The sequence below is a fragment of the Paralichthys olivaceus genome, chromosome 20 (genome assembly GCF_024713975.1).
Source record: "Paralichthys olivaceus isolate ysfri-2021 chromosome 20, ASM2471397v2, whole genome shotgun sequence".
Taxonomy (NCBI): domain Eukaryota; kingdom Metazoa; phylum Chordata; class Actinopteri; order Pleuronectiformes; family Paralichthyidae; genus Paralichthys; species Paralichthys olivaceus.
In genome coordinates this window covers 1,130,744-1,147,983 of record NC_091112.1, presented here as the reverse complement: position 1 = coordinate 1,147,983, position 17,240 = coordinate 1,130,744, and the positions used below count along the sequence as shown (strand labels likewise).

General features: G+C 46.0%; 1 protein-coding gene across 3 annotated transcripts; it reads right to left on the bottom strand.

Moving 5' to 3' along the window:
- Window positions 1–3,375: 3,375 nt before the first annotated feature.
- LOC109645700 (voltage-dependent calcium channel gamma-6 subunit-like) lies at window positions 3,376–11,294 on the bottom strand. Of its 3 annotated transcripts, XM_069516463.1 has the most exons (8): window positions 10,988–11,294; window positions 9,102–9,662; window positions 8,835–8,945; window positions 8,619–8,727; window positions 7,442–7,516; window positions 6,620–6,757; window positions 6,293–6,523; window positions 3,376–4,859 (listed from the first exon to the last, which is right to left on the bottom strand). In XM_069516463.1, exons 2-7 carry the CDS (start codon window positions 9,309–9,311, stop codon window positions 6,303–6,305), a joined length of 864 nt encoding a protein of 287 aa, XP_069372564.1. In that variant the 5' UTR covers window positions 9,312–9,662; window positions 10,988–11,294; the 3' UTR covers window positions 3,376–4,859; window positions 6,293–6,302. The 3 variants fall into 3 exon arrangements, with proteins under 3 accessions (XP_069372564.1, XP_069372563.1, XP_069372565.1); XM_069516462.1 differs by lacking the exon at window positions 3,376–4,859 and having other exon boundaries at window positions 4,878–6,523; window positions 10,988–11,293; XM_069516464.1 differs by lacking the exons at window positions 3,376–4,859; window positions 10,988–11,294 and adding an exon at window positions 9,770–10,290 and having other exon boundaries at window positions 4,878–6,523.
- Between the last annotated feature and the right edge of the window lie 5,946 nt (window positions 11,295–17,240).

The following is a 17,240-nucleotide window of genomic DNA, read 5'->3' as shown; positions in this document are numbered from 1 at the left end:
ATAGAATTTATAATAATCTATTTATTTTTTCGTGGTGGTATGTATAGATATTCTAAATGTTATATTGTTTTCCGAGCCCCGACACCTTTGGGTTCTAGAGGCTTTAAGATGCCTGAGAAACCACGTCAGTAGCCCGAGTGCTGAGGAAGTGAGCTCGGTGTAAACTGTGTCCTCGGTGGTTTTTATTCTGTCGGTTAAAAGTGAACGTTCGGTTCTTCATCCTGACGTTAAAACATTTTAAAAACCAGTCAGCGGCTCCTTTTCACTGAACTTTGGCTACTGACACAAACTGGTTTATTTCCTCTGAGCAGACGGTAAAGGACAAAATGGGACATGATGCAATAATCCTCACTGGAAAAGACAAAAAATATAAGGTACATATACTTACATATATAAATATATAGATATACTCAATAAAGTTCTATATGAAAATTGATTGTGTCGAGTATTATTGAGTCATAATCCACCGCCTCTTTTTGTTGTTAGACTTCCTGTCTTGTTTTGGTCACTTCCTGCCGTTTCACTTCCTGCCGTTTCACTTCCTGCTTCCCCGTCACCTGACTCACCTGATTAGTCCAGTCCCTGTGCTTCCCCCCAGGAAACCCCACACATACCATGCTTTGTCTTGTAGCCTGATTGTCCTCGTCCCAGTGGACACGGTCTCCTGAGTGTATTTTATACTTTAGTGTCTTCTGTGTTTGGACTTTTTACCCGCTCATCTTCCCCCCGTTGGATTTGTTCATTGGTTTCAACTGCTCCGCCTGGTTTGTGGACTTCGCCTCCATGTAAGCTACCTTCTCCATGTTCTTTCACTAAACCACCATTTTGGTTTCATCTACGTTCCCCTGAGTTTTCTTTGCACGAGACGATAAAGCAGCTTTGGGACATGCACTGACCTCCAGATAATCTCCTGACATTGTCCGGCAGTGGTGCGACGGCTGCAAAACTGAAAATAAATGCAAATAGGTTAGAATGACGACATGTAAACAAATACACGCGACCCGTGCACCAGAATTTATACATTACAAATAATGTGTTGCTACCGTGAAGTGCAGCTGGTGTGTGTTGCATTTCAGGTTCGAAACCCTGAATCTGAACAAAGATCTTAGTGTAACAATAAAAACTACATTTAAACGCAGAGATTCAGTTTTAATTTGCAGGAGGTGGCGGTGGGGGGAAAGGAAAGGAGAGACCAGTGGTGCTAGAAAGCAGAGGAGTGGTAGAAAGAGGAAGAGTGGTGCTAGGCAAGTGCTAGCTAGGGGAGAAGGTGTTCTCTGAAGAGTTCGGTCTTCTTGAAGACAGAGAGGGACGCCCCCGCTCTGGTGGTGTTTGGCAGCTCGTTCCACCAACGTGGAACTACGAAGGTGAATAGTCTGGATTGCCGTGGCTGTACAGACGGAAGAGCCAGACGACGCTCATTCGACGAACACAACGTACGGGAGGTATATGTCCTTATAAGGGCAGTTAGGTACGTGGGAGCAGTCCCAGCAATCGTTCTGTAGCATAAGTTTCTTGAACTTGACGCTAGCTGTGCTTAGACCCTGTTCCATAGGATGAGAGTGACCTGTAGGAGAGCAGCCAGGTAATTTTTTGGGAGGAGACATCCTGAATGGATGGATAGATGGATGGATGGATAGATAGATGGATGGATGTATGTATGGATGGATGGATGCAGACAGTCATTTCACAAATCTAAAAAAGGAAAACCGTGCAGACCGTGACAGGCAGTAATTATGACGACGCGTTCCCTTGATAGCGCTGAGACGTCTCCTCTGGAGAACAACGACTGTCAGCCCAGGGGAAATGTGACAGTTTTTAATCCCGCTGACAAAAGATCTGCTGGCGGATCATCGGAGACAAGTTTGGTTGATGCAGCGGAGGAAAAGGGATTTGGTGTCAGAGTTTTAATTAGTTGGTCTCTCGGCTGTAGAGACCCTCTGATGTTCCGTCTTTGTGCAGCAGGAACAGTCGACCATAACTTTGTTAAATAAATCAAGGGACGTTAAAACTTGTAGTTTGCTCGGAAACACCAATAAGGGCGGGACAAGCTCTGGAGACATTTCGGGCCAGCCTTCTAGTGCCGGGTAGACCACACCCTCTGTGGTGCGGCCCTGTTATCAGAGACAGTGTTGTCTGCAGGTGTAGTCTCCATTTCTGTCTCTGTGTGGTCAACGTTCAAGAAGAGCTCAGTACTCCGGAACCCTCCACAGTCAGGTTCTCTCTCACGTGGCTCACCTGTCTCTCCCGTGTTGTCTAACACGCAGCGAGGAACGATAAAGCCTCCACCTCGTGTCAGCTTTGATGAGTCAACACGAGTCAAGACATCCTGCATTTTTTAAATGTCCTCCCTTCGTTCAGCCTGAAGCTCGCTGTCCGGCTGTCTCTCCCTCCTTTGCCGCCTGCAGCCGCCCGATAACGGCTCACAGGCGAGCTGACGGACGCCGGTGAGCCGGTGGGAAAGTCTGCCAGTCAAGATTACGCTCTCATTTCCTCTCGCTCCTCAAATCCTGCTCCCACAGAGAGATCCCCCGATAGGAAACCTTCTGAGCACCGCTCGCTCATGAGGAATATAAAACACACAACACACAAGCTTCACTCCTGCGTATTCGTACCAGTATTTGACATGTATCTGCTCTCACACACGTATTATAGTGTTCGCTTGTTTGCTGTTTACTTATTATGTTAACTTGACGTCGAATATTTCCTTTGAAACGAACTAAATTGGATGAATTCATTCATGTGTGGGATCCAATCAAAGTGTCACATTAATAATAATGAATATTAACAGCGTCCGGTAATAAGGACATTTTATAAACTGAGGGTCGTTTCCTCTCCGAGTCCGAAGCTTCATGTTTCATCCGATCTGTTAGTTTCAGTTTCACGTTGTATTTCAGGGACTCAAGAATCTTGTCTCACGTTCGTCCTGTCCTCATCGCCTGGGGGGGGGGGGGGGGGGGGGGGGGCGGAGTCTACCTGTACTTGACTCTGAGCTTCAATTGGTTGCCATGGTAACATCATGACAGTATCACTGGCAGCATCAGCACCTTCAGGCGCAGTACTCCCCAGTACTACAGTACTCCACAGTACTCCACAGTACTACAGTGTGTGTGTGTGACGTTGAGAGTGAATAACTTGTGATGATGCAGCTCCACCCTGAGTGTCCAACATCGGAGCGGGTCACATTCAGCTGACCATCGGGGGAGGGGGTCTGTCTCTCAGCACCTCCGTGTTCGAGGTGTGGAAGCAACATGAGACGGTTTCCAGAGCTGCAGAGAGATCGTCTGTCCCTGACATCCAAACCATCTGCGCTCCAACCCTCAGGAAAAACATTCTCTGGATAGTGACCGACATAAGAATTTGTTCTTCTCTTTATTCCAAACATGTCGCTGTGAAACATTTTTAGATTTTACAAGAAAACATTTAGTCCAATAAGATCCATGTCCCCCTGCTGGGAGACGTGACATGTCCATGTAAGCAGCCTGATGATGGACACAGAGACAAACTGCACTGACAGGAGGAAATTAGATCTTGGTTTAAATGTTGTGTTGTAGAATATGAACTAATCTGTTTGAGGGACACTGGATATTTTCCTCTGCTCGCTCTGAAAATAATTTATTCCATCAGTCATTAAATTACATAACAAGACTCGAGGTTAGTCACACGGCTTTAATTTTATGTCGGCGTAAATGTTTTTGTATTTATTTATTTATTTGAGTGTTTTTGTGTTAAATCAGTTTTGTGTGCATCTTGTTGAATTCAGTATTTGTTGTTTTCCCTCCTTGTTTAGTTTTAGTTTTCCTGGTTTCAATGACTGTGATGTTTACTCAAAACGATGTCGACGAGCTTTCGAGTTTGGTGACAACGTGACTCGGTTCTGGATGATTTACTGAGATGCTGTTTGCTTGTTTTCTCCTTAAGAAGCTCACGGTGTCTGGTTCTCTGCAGAGCTGCGACTCCTCACGCAGGAGGAGCTGCTGACTCCAGAGAAAGTTTTAACGGCTCAGGATCTGTGTTCACTTCACTCTGCGACTTTTAATTTGAGGGAGATAATGTGAATCTCTGCGGTGCAGTAAAGTGGACTGGACGACTATGGGGAACAAAAGACATCAGCTGTTTGGGTTTAAAACAGAATCTGGGTTCACTGCGTCATCGTATGTGAATTCCTGTGCACACACGTGTTCCTGCAGGAGTGGGTTTGTCTCACAGGTTTGTGTTTCTCCTGCGACAGCGTCATTCCTATTGGCCACGCTCTATATTTAACCAGGAGGTCGCAGCCAAACGAGCGTGGGAGACGCTTCACAGAGACGTGAGCCTGGAAGGAGGTCAACATGTGCTGCGAGCAGGAGAACGGGAGCTGAAGCAGCGGGAACGTCAGCGGAGGGAGACGGGTTCGAGACCACCAGTGAAACAGACACTCAGACTCTAATGAGGTTGTCTCCCAAAAAAACGAACTCTTCCCTCCGCGTTCAAGCTTCTCGTCCACACGAGGTTTTAATCGGTGCATTTTGGAAACAATGACGTCACGGCACAATTTGTTCATGCAACAGTTGAAATAATAAAATCCCTGCTTTTCTGGTATTTGACGGAATCGCTGATGTAGACTTTATCTCCACCTGCTGGCTCGGCATGTTTGTCTGAGCACACGGGTTATTTCCCGTAGTTTACGATGGCGTCCAAATATCATCCGTGAACCAACATTACTGCAGAAACACAGATTTGTCTTAATAATACAGGAGCTCAGATCGGACGAGTCAGATGAGTTAACACTCGTTTCCTTCAGGAGATGGAAAGTGGAGCCGCTTCTTCTGAGGAGGCTGAGGACGTGTGCAGAGTGCAGAACGAGAGAGAGAGACAGAAACCTGAGAGAGGAGCACATCAAATATTCATGTCATGTTTAATAATAAAATGAAGTCATTCAGACTCAATCGATTCAGTTCAAAAAAGTCCCCGAGATGGTTCACGGCCCAGAAAATCACTTTTCTTCAGGCATAAATCATCCGAGGAAAACAGAGGAGGTGAAAACACGGCAGCGACTCAAACTTCCAGCTGATTTAACACTGAAGCTTCTACTTTGATATAAATCTTTACACTGAGGTGAATCATATCTGCAGGTCTGACACTCAAACTAATGTTTTCCTCTCACGATGCTGCACAGTGTTTATCTGACGATGAACAGACACAGACAACAAATACAAAACGTGACATAAATGAAAATCGATGGAGCAAAGACAAAAATTCATCCTGAATAAACTTTTCTTCATGTGACTGAATAACAACAAAACATCCACTGAGGATTTTAAAAAGGCAGCGAAACTCATCACTGAGAAACAAGTTTTTAAAAAACTAGTTTCTCATATCGGAGCTCAAGAAACTGTTCATTCAGTTTGTGTTTGAGTCGACGGTCATTTGTTACGTGAGCGAACAGGATGTCGTTTTTGGGCAAAGCATTAATGTCCGAGTTCATTTTGCTTCAATATATTTATTGTTTGCCTTCAATTTTTACATTTTGGACTATTATTATATTTGTTTCGTGCACTTGTTGAGCGGACACAACAAATGTCTCATGAAAATATAAATATAAACGTTCAACTACTAGTTTTCTGTATTCAGTGAAAATAAAGGTTCATTAGATATTTAATGCAAACATGAAACAAGGGTAAATTAATTCACAAGCATGTATTTAATCGTTTTTAATTTAACAGAACACGATGCAGCCGGACTAAAGTGAGTCTGATGTGTGAGTGTGAACACGGAGAAAGTTTCCTCCTTCACTCTCCGAGCGTCTGTTCTCTGTGACTCAACTGTCACCATCAGCTCCAGGTGAAGAGTGAAGCTGAACTGAGATCAGTTCAAAACACTGAGAAGTTATTAACAACCAGAGTTCATCTCCAATGTTCAGCAGGAAACTTTAAAACATGAAGAATTAGTTCTGTCGCTCACTGAAACGTTCCTGAAAGTTACTCAGTGCTGCTTTAAGTTTCTGTTTAAAGCGTCTGCAGGTGTCGTGCGACACTGAGCTCGTGTCAAAGAGCCGTTAAAACTTTGTGGTTTTATTGAACGAACAGTAAATGACCTCCAAACCCTGCAGGATGATTAGTAAGACAATTCAGGACTGTTTCCCAAACACGTCTGAGCATTGACGTTACACCGGCTGATAAAACTAAAAAGAATTGATTTAAATTAACTTGTCTACTTGACGGACAGAAGGTTTTTTAAGTTAACCTGTAAATGTTGAACTCGAGTAATCTCTGTTTGCTGAGACGTCTTTGGGAAACCTAAAGTGCAACACCACCTCCGGGCCACTAGCTGTCGCTGTCCTTCTGAGGGAGACACCTCCGCCAGGGGCTGCAGGGCAGCGCCAGCACCAGGAAGAGGACCCCGCCCACGATGAGGACGGCGCCCGCGCAGCCGAGGCACGACACCGACCAGGAGAGCTCGTGGTGAAGAGGAACCGTGTGGTCGCTGGCCAGGAGAGCGAGGACCGACTGGTGGAAGACCATGAGGGAGAGGAGCACCAGGACGCCTGGCCACACACAGAGGTCAGAGGTCAACGGGGCTCGTCCACATTTAAAATGAGACTGTGGGAAAAGTTCGTGAGCGTGTTGTCGTCTTCTCTCACCTGACAGGATGAAGCAGATGGACGCCGGCTTCAAGAAGAAGATGATTTCTTTACTCAGAGACATGGTGATGCAGACGGCTCCCATCACCATGAGGAACAGGCTGAGCATAACCAACATGGCCGCCGCCACGTTCAGATCTGCACGGGTGAGAACAACAAATTCCGTCAGAGGGATCCCATTTTATTTTTGACCTTTTCAAAATAATTTACCTTTTCAACCGAAAGCTGTTATTCGAACATGCAGACTTCCCTCTCAGCTCCTTCCTCTATAATCGAAAACACTTTTTAACACAAGGACACGAAAATCACGTTGGTTTATTTCAACGGTAAAATAATCTTAAATCATAAAAATACTATTTGGATTCATTAATGATGAAGACGTGTGATCTCAATCATGCAAAAGCAATCGGATGATTTCAGATACTTCATTAAATCATGACACGTCTGTAGCGTGTGCGTGTGTTTGTTCTTCACTCGTCGATTGGATCTGAACACGTTATGGAGAACGAGAGGTTAGACAGCAGCTTGAACGCAGCGTAGGTGGAATAGATTTCAAACACTCGGAGCAGACAATGGCGAATCTGAGAGAGAGAGAGCGTGGCGAGGAGGTGAAGGGAGACGGGACAGAAAAAGACTGCAGGATGGATTTTGGGAGAGAGGAGCAGAGGTGGGAGAGATGACAGACATGGGAGCTGAGGAGTAAAGAGAGAGAGAGCAGGAGAGGAGGAGGAGGATGAAGGGGCAAAGAACCGAGGGAGTGGGTGGACGAGGTGGGACGGCGGCTGAGAGAGGCCGAGAGAGACGAAGAGGTGAGTGACTCACTCTTCTGCGTCGTCTTCTGAAACATTACAGCGTTTTCTCCGGTGGTGAAAAACTTGAAGTAGGTGCAGTTGGATTCTGCGAGAGGAGAAAGATGGAAGAGAGAAAATCTGTAAAGGATCAAACACTGTCAGGTGACCCCCACCCTCCCCCTCCCCTCCCCCGTTACACTTTACTTTCAATTATTCTGCATCAAACATAATCAGGCGTGAACGTCAATGGCGAGCTCAAGGTGAGAACCCGGCGCTTCCCGCACAATTAGCATTCTGCCGTCTTGATGATGCGTTCCAGTAATTGGAGTCCGGCCGCGGAATAGATTGTGACACCTCGATCTGTTCGCTCGCACGTTTCACGCCAAACACATCACTCTTCATTAGCGTGATCAAAACCACGTCCTCGGGGGTGCAGCCCCGCCCCCTGAGGTAAAGACTTAGATCTGCATCGGGGCAGTGACGCTGTCGGACAGTAATTAGACTTCCCTCTCGTTGACACGTGTTCAATGTCCAATGACAACGTGTCACGTTCAACCTGGATCCTTCAGTTTGTCTGTGAACAAGTTAGAGTCCTGAAGCTGCAGCTCTCTGAGTCCCAGAGCGACACAGCGACCCACTGAACCACTGACCCGGTGAAACGCTCCCACTTGTTTTGCTGGAAGTCAAACACACATCCTGTCTGACCCAGACGACAAACGCACACGCAGCGCTCTCACCGGACTCTCCTCTCCGTCTCTCTGTTGCCTTTTATATGAGTCACTCTACAGAAGAGGGAGTCGATACAGGCGAGTCACGGAGAACAGAAGAGATACCGCGAATAGCTTTGATAATATTTTTTTACACCAAACGTCCAAAGCCAAACATCTAAATGTTATTTTCAACCCACAGGCTGTTGTTTCATCACATCAGTTAACTAACGTGCTGCATCTTTCCACCCGACCCCAGATCCTGACTGGACTCTGTCTTTACTCAGACTGTGTAACTGTGACTCAGTCCACAGGACGATCCTCCGCTCAGACTCCGAGCTGAGCTTCGTTAGTTCATTCACACCGACTCCCTCCCTCCGCCTGAGCTGCACCAATGAGCTCCAACGTCCAGTCAACCAACTGGTCTGTCAATCATCTCACACACACACACACACACTTGTACGTCAGTCTTCATTAAGCTCAGACGTCCAAACCAGTCACCTCCGGGCAGCTCCGCAGGTCCGCAGCTCTCTCTCCCTGGGTCGATGTCGGCCACCCACAGCGTCTTGGTGCAGCCCTTCCACAGGCCGTAGTGAGCCGTCAGACACGTCTGCGATCAGAGAGGTTTTAAAAGACGACATCAGCAGTGATGTCCCTCCTCCGTCCATCAGGACGAGGTTCAGCTCTGAGAGTTCAGTATGTGAGTGCGAGTTTCACCTGATTGTTATAAAAACTCTTCGGGGCCGCCAGCTCCACCCAGAACTCTGTCCCCACGCCGAGCACCGTGAGGACGACGCCCACGATGGCCACGAAGAACGCCAACTTGATCTGGGGACAGAAACACAAACCAAAACTATTTCAGTATCAAACGGAGTAATGTACTGTAAAGAACTTCATGTTGTGTACAAATATTTATCTTCTACTCTCATGGCGGACCAGCAGCTGTTTGATTGACAGGTTCAATTATCAGTATGACGCAGTCACCTTTCCTTCCTGGGCCTCGCTCATGCTGTTTCCCGTTGACGTCGTCCTGCGCCGCTTGTTCCCCCCGAACGTGCTGCGTCCGCTCATCAGGCTGGCCATACCCCCCGCCCCCTGGGCCGCTCCTCCTTGTGCAGCCCCCGCCCCCACTCCTGCTGCCACCGGGGCCACGGTGCGTCCCTCCATATCCGTCACAAAAAAAGTTGACCACATATAAAGAGTCAACAACTGAGACCAAGCTCGAGCTGCGCCGGCGACACGGACTCCAGCGATAGAAACAATCAAACTAAAGACGTTGCGTGTTTTCAGTTTGTGCCCAGAAAAAGAGGAAGAGACGAAGAGGTAGAAAAATAAAATAGAAAAAAGTCCAACGTGAAACTAAAAACTCGTCTTTAGCAGGAAAAGGCAGGAATCAAATTCCTCTTGAGAAAAAATGGCGGCTTGGACGACAGCTGCAAAACTAATAAAGAAATCATTTTGAGTTCAGCAGATCTGGAGCAGATGTGTGGAATCGTGTGTCCGGTGAGAGAGGAAGAGGTCAGGGGTGAGAAGACGAGATCCTCCCTAGAGGTGAGAGTGGAAACGGGAAGGGAAGAAAGAGGAAGTGAAATCATTAGCGACGTGTGTGTGTGTGTGATGGTTTTTATGAAACGTTGTCTCGCACAACTTACTTCACACAATTTCAGGGTTTTCAAACGAAACGAGCGAGCAGCGTTTTCAAGAGTCTCAGGAGTAACTAGATCTAGTTCTCGTGGATCGGGGTAATACGTTTCGTGTAAAGAAGAAAAACATGATGTTTATAGTATAAAAGAAATATAGAAGAAGTGGTTGTTTGGTTAAAATATCAAGTAAACATAAACCTGGATCAGTTCTGATAATTATTTCTTTAATTACTTTCTGTGCTTGTGTTGTGATGCAACATAAACAACATTAAACATAATAGAATCACGATCACTCGTCTATTTTCAGATGTCGTGTGTGTGAGATACTGAAATCGTAACCTGCCGTCTATTCCGAGACACTTCGGCTCCTCTGGGACACGGAAACACCGAAAACAGGTTCAGGCCACCAACCAATCACGTGTGGCTACGACTCCTCACGCGTCGCACCAGACGCCTCTTAGCAAAAGTGAAACACATCCCCCAGGGAGGGAACACGGCTCGACTTCATCAGCGACTGTCTCGTTAACAAGCTAACGAGCAGGGGGGGGGGGGGGGCGTTTCCAGGGAAGTTGTCCAACGACTGAGAATGCGAAAAAAGCATTTTCACACAAAAAGCACGTGCTTGTACTTAAATTTACCTGATTAGTTTTTTATTAACTCTCGTCTTATTGGTGGATTCAAACTCCGAACAATGATGTGAAGACACAAGAGGAAAGTTTGAAATGAAACATTTTCGTGAAGCAAAATTTAAAGAAAAGAGTCAAATCAAAACCAATTCTTAATAAACAAGACGCTTTGTGTGAAAGAGTCTTTCCTGATTTATCACAAATGAATATTTTCTACATGTCAGTCTATGATTTTGTCATTTTTTACCTCGTACATTTTTTTCAGAGCAGGAATGAAAATATCTCTACAGATAAATAATAAAATGATTTCCATCTTCAAATGAAAAACACTCTCAGAGAAACTAGAATTCTAGACAACTTATTGTCGGATCCATTTTTTTCCAGAGGTTAGTTTTCTCTTCGTGTCGATGCTGCAGATTAAAGTTCACCTTTTATTTCCATTCACTCGTTATAACAGCAGCAGTGCGAGCGTGCCGCGTCTTGCTCAAAGGCTCCTCGTTAGGTTGCATGTGTTAGACGTCAGCATCAAACCTGCAACCTCTCTGTTACAGAACATCAAACTGAACCTGTATCGAGAAGGAATCACAAAGTGTCATGGTACCTGAGTGAAGCGAACTCTGTCCTGACTCATCAAACCCGACCACGACCCCCCTCATTAGGAATCCACTTGGACACGGTGGAAATGCGTCGTTGAGGCACAAGGAAGAAACTCATTATGGCAGCTGTGGCCGGCGACAAGACACCGTTTCACAAGTCGACTCTCAAAATATCCTTCCTACTGTCTCCAAAAATAAGCCGCCGTGGAATCGGCAGCGAGAATGAAGTTCCTGCAGCGTTGAATCACACCGACGCAAACTGGACTCCTCCGTAAACACTCGGCCCAGGCGGCGTTTGAAGAAGAGGCCAGGTCAGCTGTATTACACGCCCCCCCCCCCACCCCACAACACTGGCCCACCCCCCCAAAAGAAAAAGAGTTCAGCGGCCAAATAACGTCATGCAGGGGTCAAACATGCTACATTCATTCTGTCCGTTCTCTAACACGTGCTGCACACGTGTGTCGCCGACGCTCGCCGCCACTTCACAAACGTCACAATGATATTAACAAGGCGCTGACCTGGTTTTTTTTTGTGTGTGTGTGTGGTTCTGCTCGGAGTGACGGAGGGTGAGGAGAGGAGAGAGGGGGAGAGAGAGAGAGAGAGGAGGAGGGCTGAGGGAGGGGGAGGTCGAAGTGGCTCGGTGGTCAGGCCAAGGGTGTGTGTGTGTGCATGTGTGTGTGTGTGTGTGTGCACATGTTATGCATCCTCTATCTATTTTTGCCGCCCACCTGTTAATGACATTAAAGCCGACCCGGGGGAAAGGGCTGCAGCCAGGGGCTCCTGTCAGCTCGACCCCGGCTGTCGGGCTCATGTCTGCGGACGCCGCTACGATCCCGCTGATTGAAGAGGAAATCGTAGATTCAACACCTTGAGAGCTGCTGGTTGGCTGGCGTTTAGGTCACATGGTCAGGAGTTGGAGCCGTGACATCGATTCAGAAGAAGACGTGAATATATGACCCACTGCAGCGGTTTGCTTTAAAGTCTCAACAATAATCAGATTTGAAATATTCATGTTCAACACATGAATACGTGAACAAGGCCTTTTGAAAAAGAAGAATCTGCTGATTCACTTTGACAGAAAGTCAAAAAATAGATGATTTCAAATGCGGCCGCTCGTGTTAGCTTCCTTCAGCTCGGTCAGTCAGTTTGTTGTTGGTTGGTTTGTGTGTCCGTCAGTAAGATTACACAGAAACTACTGAGCAGATTTCCATGAAACTTGGTGGAAGGATGCGACGTGAACCAGGAAAGAACCCAACAAACAGGATACGGGAACAAATCCGTCAACATTATGTGAGAGGGCCTTTTTGATATTTACACATATTTCCCAGATAACGACTGAAGCAGGCGTCTTTAAGGGACTGACACCAAAGTGTGTTTATGTAAATCTGACCTCTCTCTGCCTCCGTAGATAAAACATTCCTGACAGAGAACTCTCACTGATTCACGCAGAGGATCAAACCGTTAACTGACGCGTGGCGGCTCATAGCAGACGTGTCCAGCAACGTGTCGCACGCCTGTGGAAGAAGATCGATTGTGTAGTTTTCTCCTGGATGTGATCAGAGGGTCCGCAGATACCTGGTGCTGCAGCCTGAGAGAGCGAGAGCACTGCAGTCAGATGTGCCCTGAATCATGATAAACAAAGCAAGGTCAGACAAACAGAGGACTGGATGAGACGGGGGAAAAGCAGAGGATGATGGAGGAGGAGGGACAGACAGTGACCTCACCGCTCGGCCACAGCAGCCAGATTAAAATGCACCGAGTGCTGAGGCTGATGACGAGGTGGAGTTCAGCTGAGCTCAGAGAAACACACGACTTCACGTTTATTCAACAGGTTTGTTATTGACAGCACTTTTAAAATCACTGCCTGAGTTCCCGGACTTCACCGCGGAGGCGAGTGATTCGCTCTCTGTTCCCGGTTCAGCGTCCAATCAGGGGACACGTGACAGTGACCCTCTGCTGTGCGGCACAGAGTCGCTGCGTCCTGAATGGAAACTGTAGCTCCACATCTGCCTGAGCACATGTACCCAGTGCAGTAGTGGCCCCGACCATCAGATGGCGCCACCTGGCAGAGAGGCATGCAGGTGGGGGGGGTGGAGGGTGTTGCGTTGAGCCGCTCTGATCCGTCAGACGTGTCTTAGGAACCTGAACCCTGAACTTGTGTGTTGCAGCGAGGTCTGATGAGATTACAACAACACAAAGGGGTAATAGGATTCATTAGCATGTAGGACCTGCGGAGGATGATGCACACATCCAGCTCCATGTTTGCACACTGTGAAAACACACGGTTGCAATTCTTGTCACATCTCGTCACACACACACACACACACACACACACACACACACACACACACACACACACACTGGTGGAGGCGGATCAGCTGGGCAGCACCGCTCAGGCCGGGAAATTAAATCTTGCAACTCGAAGTGTTTTACATAAAGTGAAGAAAGGCAGCGGAACAACATTTGAAATTTAAATGAAGAGGAAAATCCCATCAGTTAACTGAAGGCTGATGAATGTGCAGGAGAGAAAATCACAGTGTTTCAGAATATACTTATAATATAATATAATAAATATAAAACCTATAAAACATTATGGCTCAACGTTTTACTCAAAGAAATGTTTTCTCGCCAGGTTTTTAAGATAACCAGGACTTCATCTTCCTAAACACTGAAATAAAATCTTAATCATAGAGCTGGTGATCCGTCCGTCCTCGTTCCTCTAACCCTCCGAGATGTTATCCCCAGAAACAATTTCCAGTTGCGGATGAAACCAACAGAACCACGTCGTCTGCAAACCGGACACACGCTTCTGATCCCGGCATCGATGTTGGAAACTTAACCAACTAAAGTTGAAATCAGTCTCAGTAGGATTCTGTTCTGTGGTTGATCAGCATGTCGTCTCTCGGCAGAGTTTAGAATCACGACTTCTCCTCCGGCTGGAAGATGAAGTGTCTGATGCAGAAAGAGATGAAAGGATAATCATCAAAGCACAAAAACTGGAGAGAAGAGGAAACATGAAGAGTTTTTAAGGAGACAAATGGAGATGATGACAGCGAGCGTCTGAAGAAGAGCAGCTCGTCTCAGTCATTCCAGCTCTCGGACTCTCACACAAACACACTTTCCCCGACACATTGTGTTCTTCGTGTTCTTCATTCTCTCCGTGTGACCTTGTCTTCCAGGCGCTCGCTCCACCCGTCGGCCGCCCGCCCGCCCGCCCGCCTCCATCTTCAGCTGTTATTGTGTAAAAGACAATTAGACACAATCATCCGCCTGCGTCAGCGACGACCTGCAGGTCACGGTCCAAATCATCATATGTTAATGCTGCTTCAGCGTCTTCACGGCGTGTCGCGGTAATTATGATGATCAGGATTGAGCCTGATCTTTTGGTTTTATTCTTCATTATGAACGGAGAGGAAAATCAAGAGAAGGGTTTGTTGAGTTCCGGCGTATTGGAGGTTTTTTTTGTCCTGATCTGGTTTCAAACTCATTTAAAATAGAAATATAAATCTTTCTTTTCTGCGGCAGAGAAAATGATTCGTGTAGCAGAAGGAATGTTTCTGCTTCATGATGTCAAGAGCAGCAACAAGCTTGAATCCTTCAGATTTTCTGGAACAACTTTGGCGTCGAATATCTTAATTCTTAATTTGTCCTCAGAAACTCCCAGTGTTTCTTTATCTCTCGCTTCACTGAAGGTTGAACGTTCAGAGGTCACGACGCTCGGCGCCGCTCCTGAGCCGTCAGTCAAATGTTTTATCAGACCCAGTTTTTTCTATAGTTCCCACAGAAATATTCAAATGTATTCACAGCTTTGGTTCCCGTGCGGTTGTGTTTAATAAGTTTCTGTCTGATGCTGAGGACTGTGACGTCTCTGTCAGTCCTGCACCGACTGAAATACTTTTACTACATGAAGAGTTTGGTTGAAGACGAATAAAATCATTTCCTGACGCATCGTTCAACAGCACTGGAACAAGAGAGTCGCTCTGTCAAGAGAATTATTCTTCAACGTAAGTGCTGCTGTCGGAAAAACTCATTTGTGCTGGTTCTACATCGACAATCCATCATCACCATCTTCATCATCATCATCATCATCATCAAGGGTAATTCATTCATTTCAATATCAATTAACTCAGTTTTATTAATTGATTAACATTGAATCCGTTGCAGCGTCTTCGTGTTGAGAGGATTTAAGTCTGTTTTAGTTCTCGAATCATCTTTGCTGCATCAGACTCTGCACACAAACCAAATCATTTGTCATTTCCTCCTCGATCAGTCATGTTCCACAGGTATCGGGTTCGATTCCGAGCAGCCAGTGGGCTGAACTTCGAGGGATCTCGGCCCCCTTCTCAAATCCTTCTGGGAAGTTTATTTAAAGAAACTCCACACTTTTGCCTTTTCCTGTAAATACACGATCACGTCTAAGAAGACTTAAGGTCTGCAGTCTGTTACGATCCAGATCTGTTGGGACTTGATGACCTCGAGGTCTGAAAGATGATTGACCGCTGAGCGAGGATGGAACGTTATCTTTTAACAACACGTTCCCGATAACACACGCACTTCCTCCTTTTACTAATGTTCAGCAAATAAATAATAAATATAATAAATGCAAATATAATCACTGTGACACACGTAATGATGAGGTGAGAAGCTGAAGCAACAGCAGCCAAACCTGGTTCTGTTCTCTCTGTCTAATCTGAAGGTAGCAATACTGACAGTGAGGTGCTGACGGGGGGGTCAGAGGAGGGGACAGGACCTGCATTTAGCCTGACCGGGGTCAGAGGGTCAGCCTGAGACGGGCTTATGAAACATGCTTAGAACCGCGGAAGGTCCAGACCTGCGTGTAAGCTGTGAAATGTCCTGCCGACGACGGCCTCACCTCCTCGTGTCTTCAGACTGAGACGTTAAACAAGAGAAGAATGACATCACTGAACGATGGAGGAGGTCGACGTGTGTCTGATGCTGCAAAACAGACTCTGAAAGGTTGAAACTCAGCTTGAGATATAAAATAAAAAAAGGTTTCGAAGCTTTGCATCATGTTTCCATCGTCCTGGGAGTAAAGAGAAGGATAAAAGATTTTATCATTGTTTTTCAGTTTTAAAATCTTCTGAATGTTGATCTGAAAACTTTTTTATTGTAAAACTTTATTCAGTGATTTATCTCAGACATGATGATGAATTAGCTCCAAATACCAAAGAGGACGTGTCATCAGCAAAACTTCACTCAGTGAAATGAATTCATTGATATACTGTGATTTATCTAGAGAAATATAAACACACGTGTTAAGTCCACAGGTTCGGAGCCGTGTAAACAGTTTGATTCCCTGATATCATGAATGATTAATATTTGTGTTGTGGATGACGCGACGATATTTTCAGAATGTTTCCGTGGAGTTTAATTTCAGTTTTAAACTCTGAGCTCTGCTGATGTACAGTACATGTCCGGAGGATCCGTAGAAGCTTTTTCTACACCCACACTCCTCGTTCATGACCCTGACCACAATCCAGTGAACACATCCAACCTGTTTCTGTGTTTTCTGACTGAAACTCACTTAACTTTCACACGTTTGTTCTTTCTGCCGTCGTCACCGTCCACCTACGAGTGCTCGTTCAAAGACGAGTTCGACTTTAAACCTTCAAACATTCTCTGCTGTCGTTTTACACAAGAACGCCACAACGTGACTTTTATTGAAACAGCTGCAGAGCTCGACTCAAACGTGTGTTTGTAATGTTGTGTTGTCTTATTAAATTATATTATATTACATTATATTATATGGTAATGTTGTGTTGATACTTCAGAAATATTCCTTGTCATCAGTGAGTCGTCCTCATGTGCATATAGTTTGTGAAAATATATATATATATGTTCACCACCTGAGACGGGAGCGGTTTTGGTTCTTTAAATCTGTCTCTGTTTTGCAGGCCGTCATGTCGTCCATCTTTATTTTCAGGCCCCAAAACCTTCATCTGAGTTTCCATTTAACTTCCTCTGGTAACTTTTCATTTTGAATCTCTTCACATCTTCGTTTGTTTTTATTTACTCGTCTGAAAACCTCATTGAGCCGAAACAGCTTTAATTTCAGTCGGGTGGATTTAGTTGTTCGGTTGTTGTGCGTCTGGTGGCATCATTAGTGTGTCTGTCAGTCGGCCAATCGGGTGCGCGGGACCTTTCCGTCCTGAATCCTTCGGCTGGATGGAGAACACACCCCCGACACTGTAAACACGGAGGTGTGTTTGAGATCCACGGATCCAAAGGCTCAGCCGA

Bases quoted from the DNA above. Each gene is read 5' to 3' on its own strand.
- LOC109645700 (XM_069516463.1), bottom strand. From the start codon at position 9,311: ATGTGGTCAACTTTTTTTGTGACGGATATGGAGGGACGCACCGTGGCC. The intron at 8,946-9,101 runs GTGACTGCGTCA...TTCTGTCCCCAG, and splicing joins GCGAGGCCCAGGAAGGAAAG to ATCAAGTTGGCGTTCTTCGT. The intron at 6,758-7,441 runs GTGAGTCACTCA...TCACCCGTGCAG, and splicing joins TCAGAAGACGACGCAGAAGA to ATCTGAACGTGGCGGCGGCC.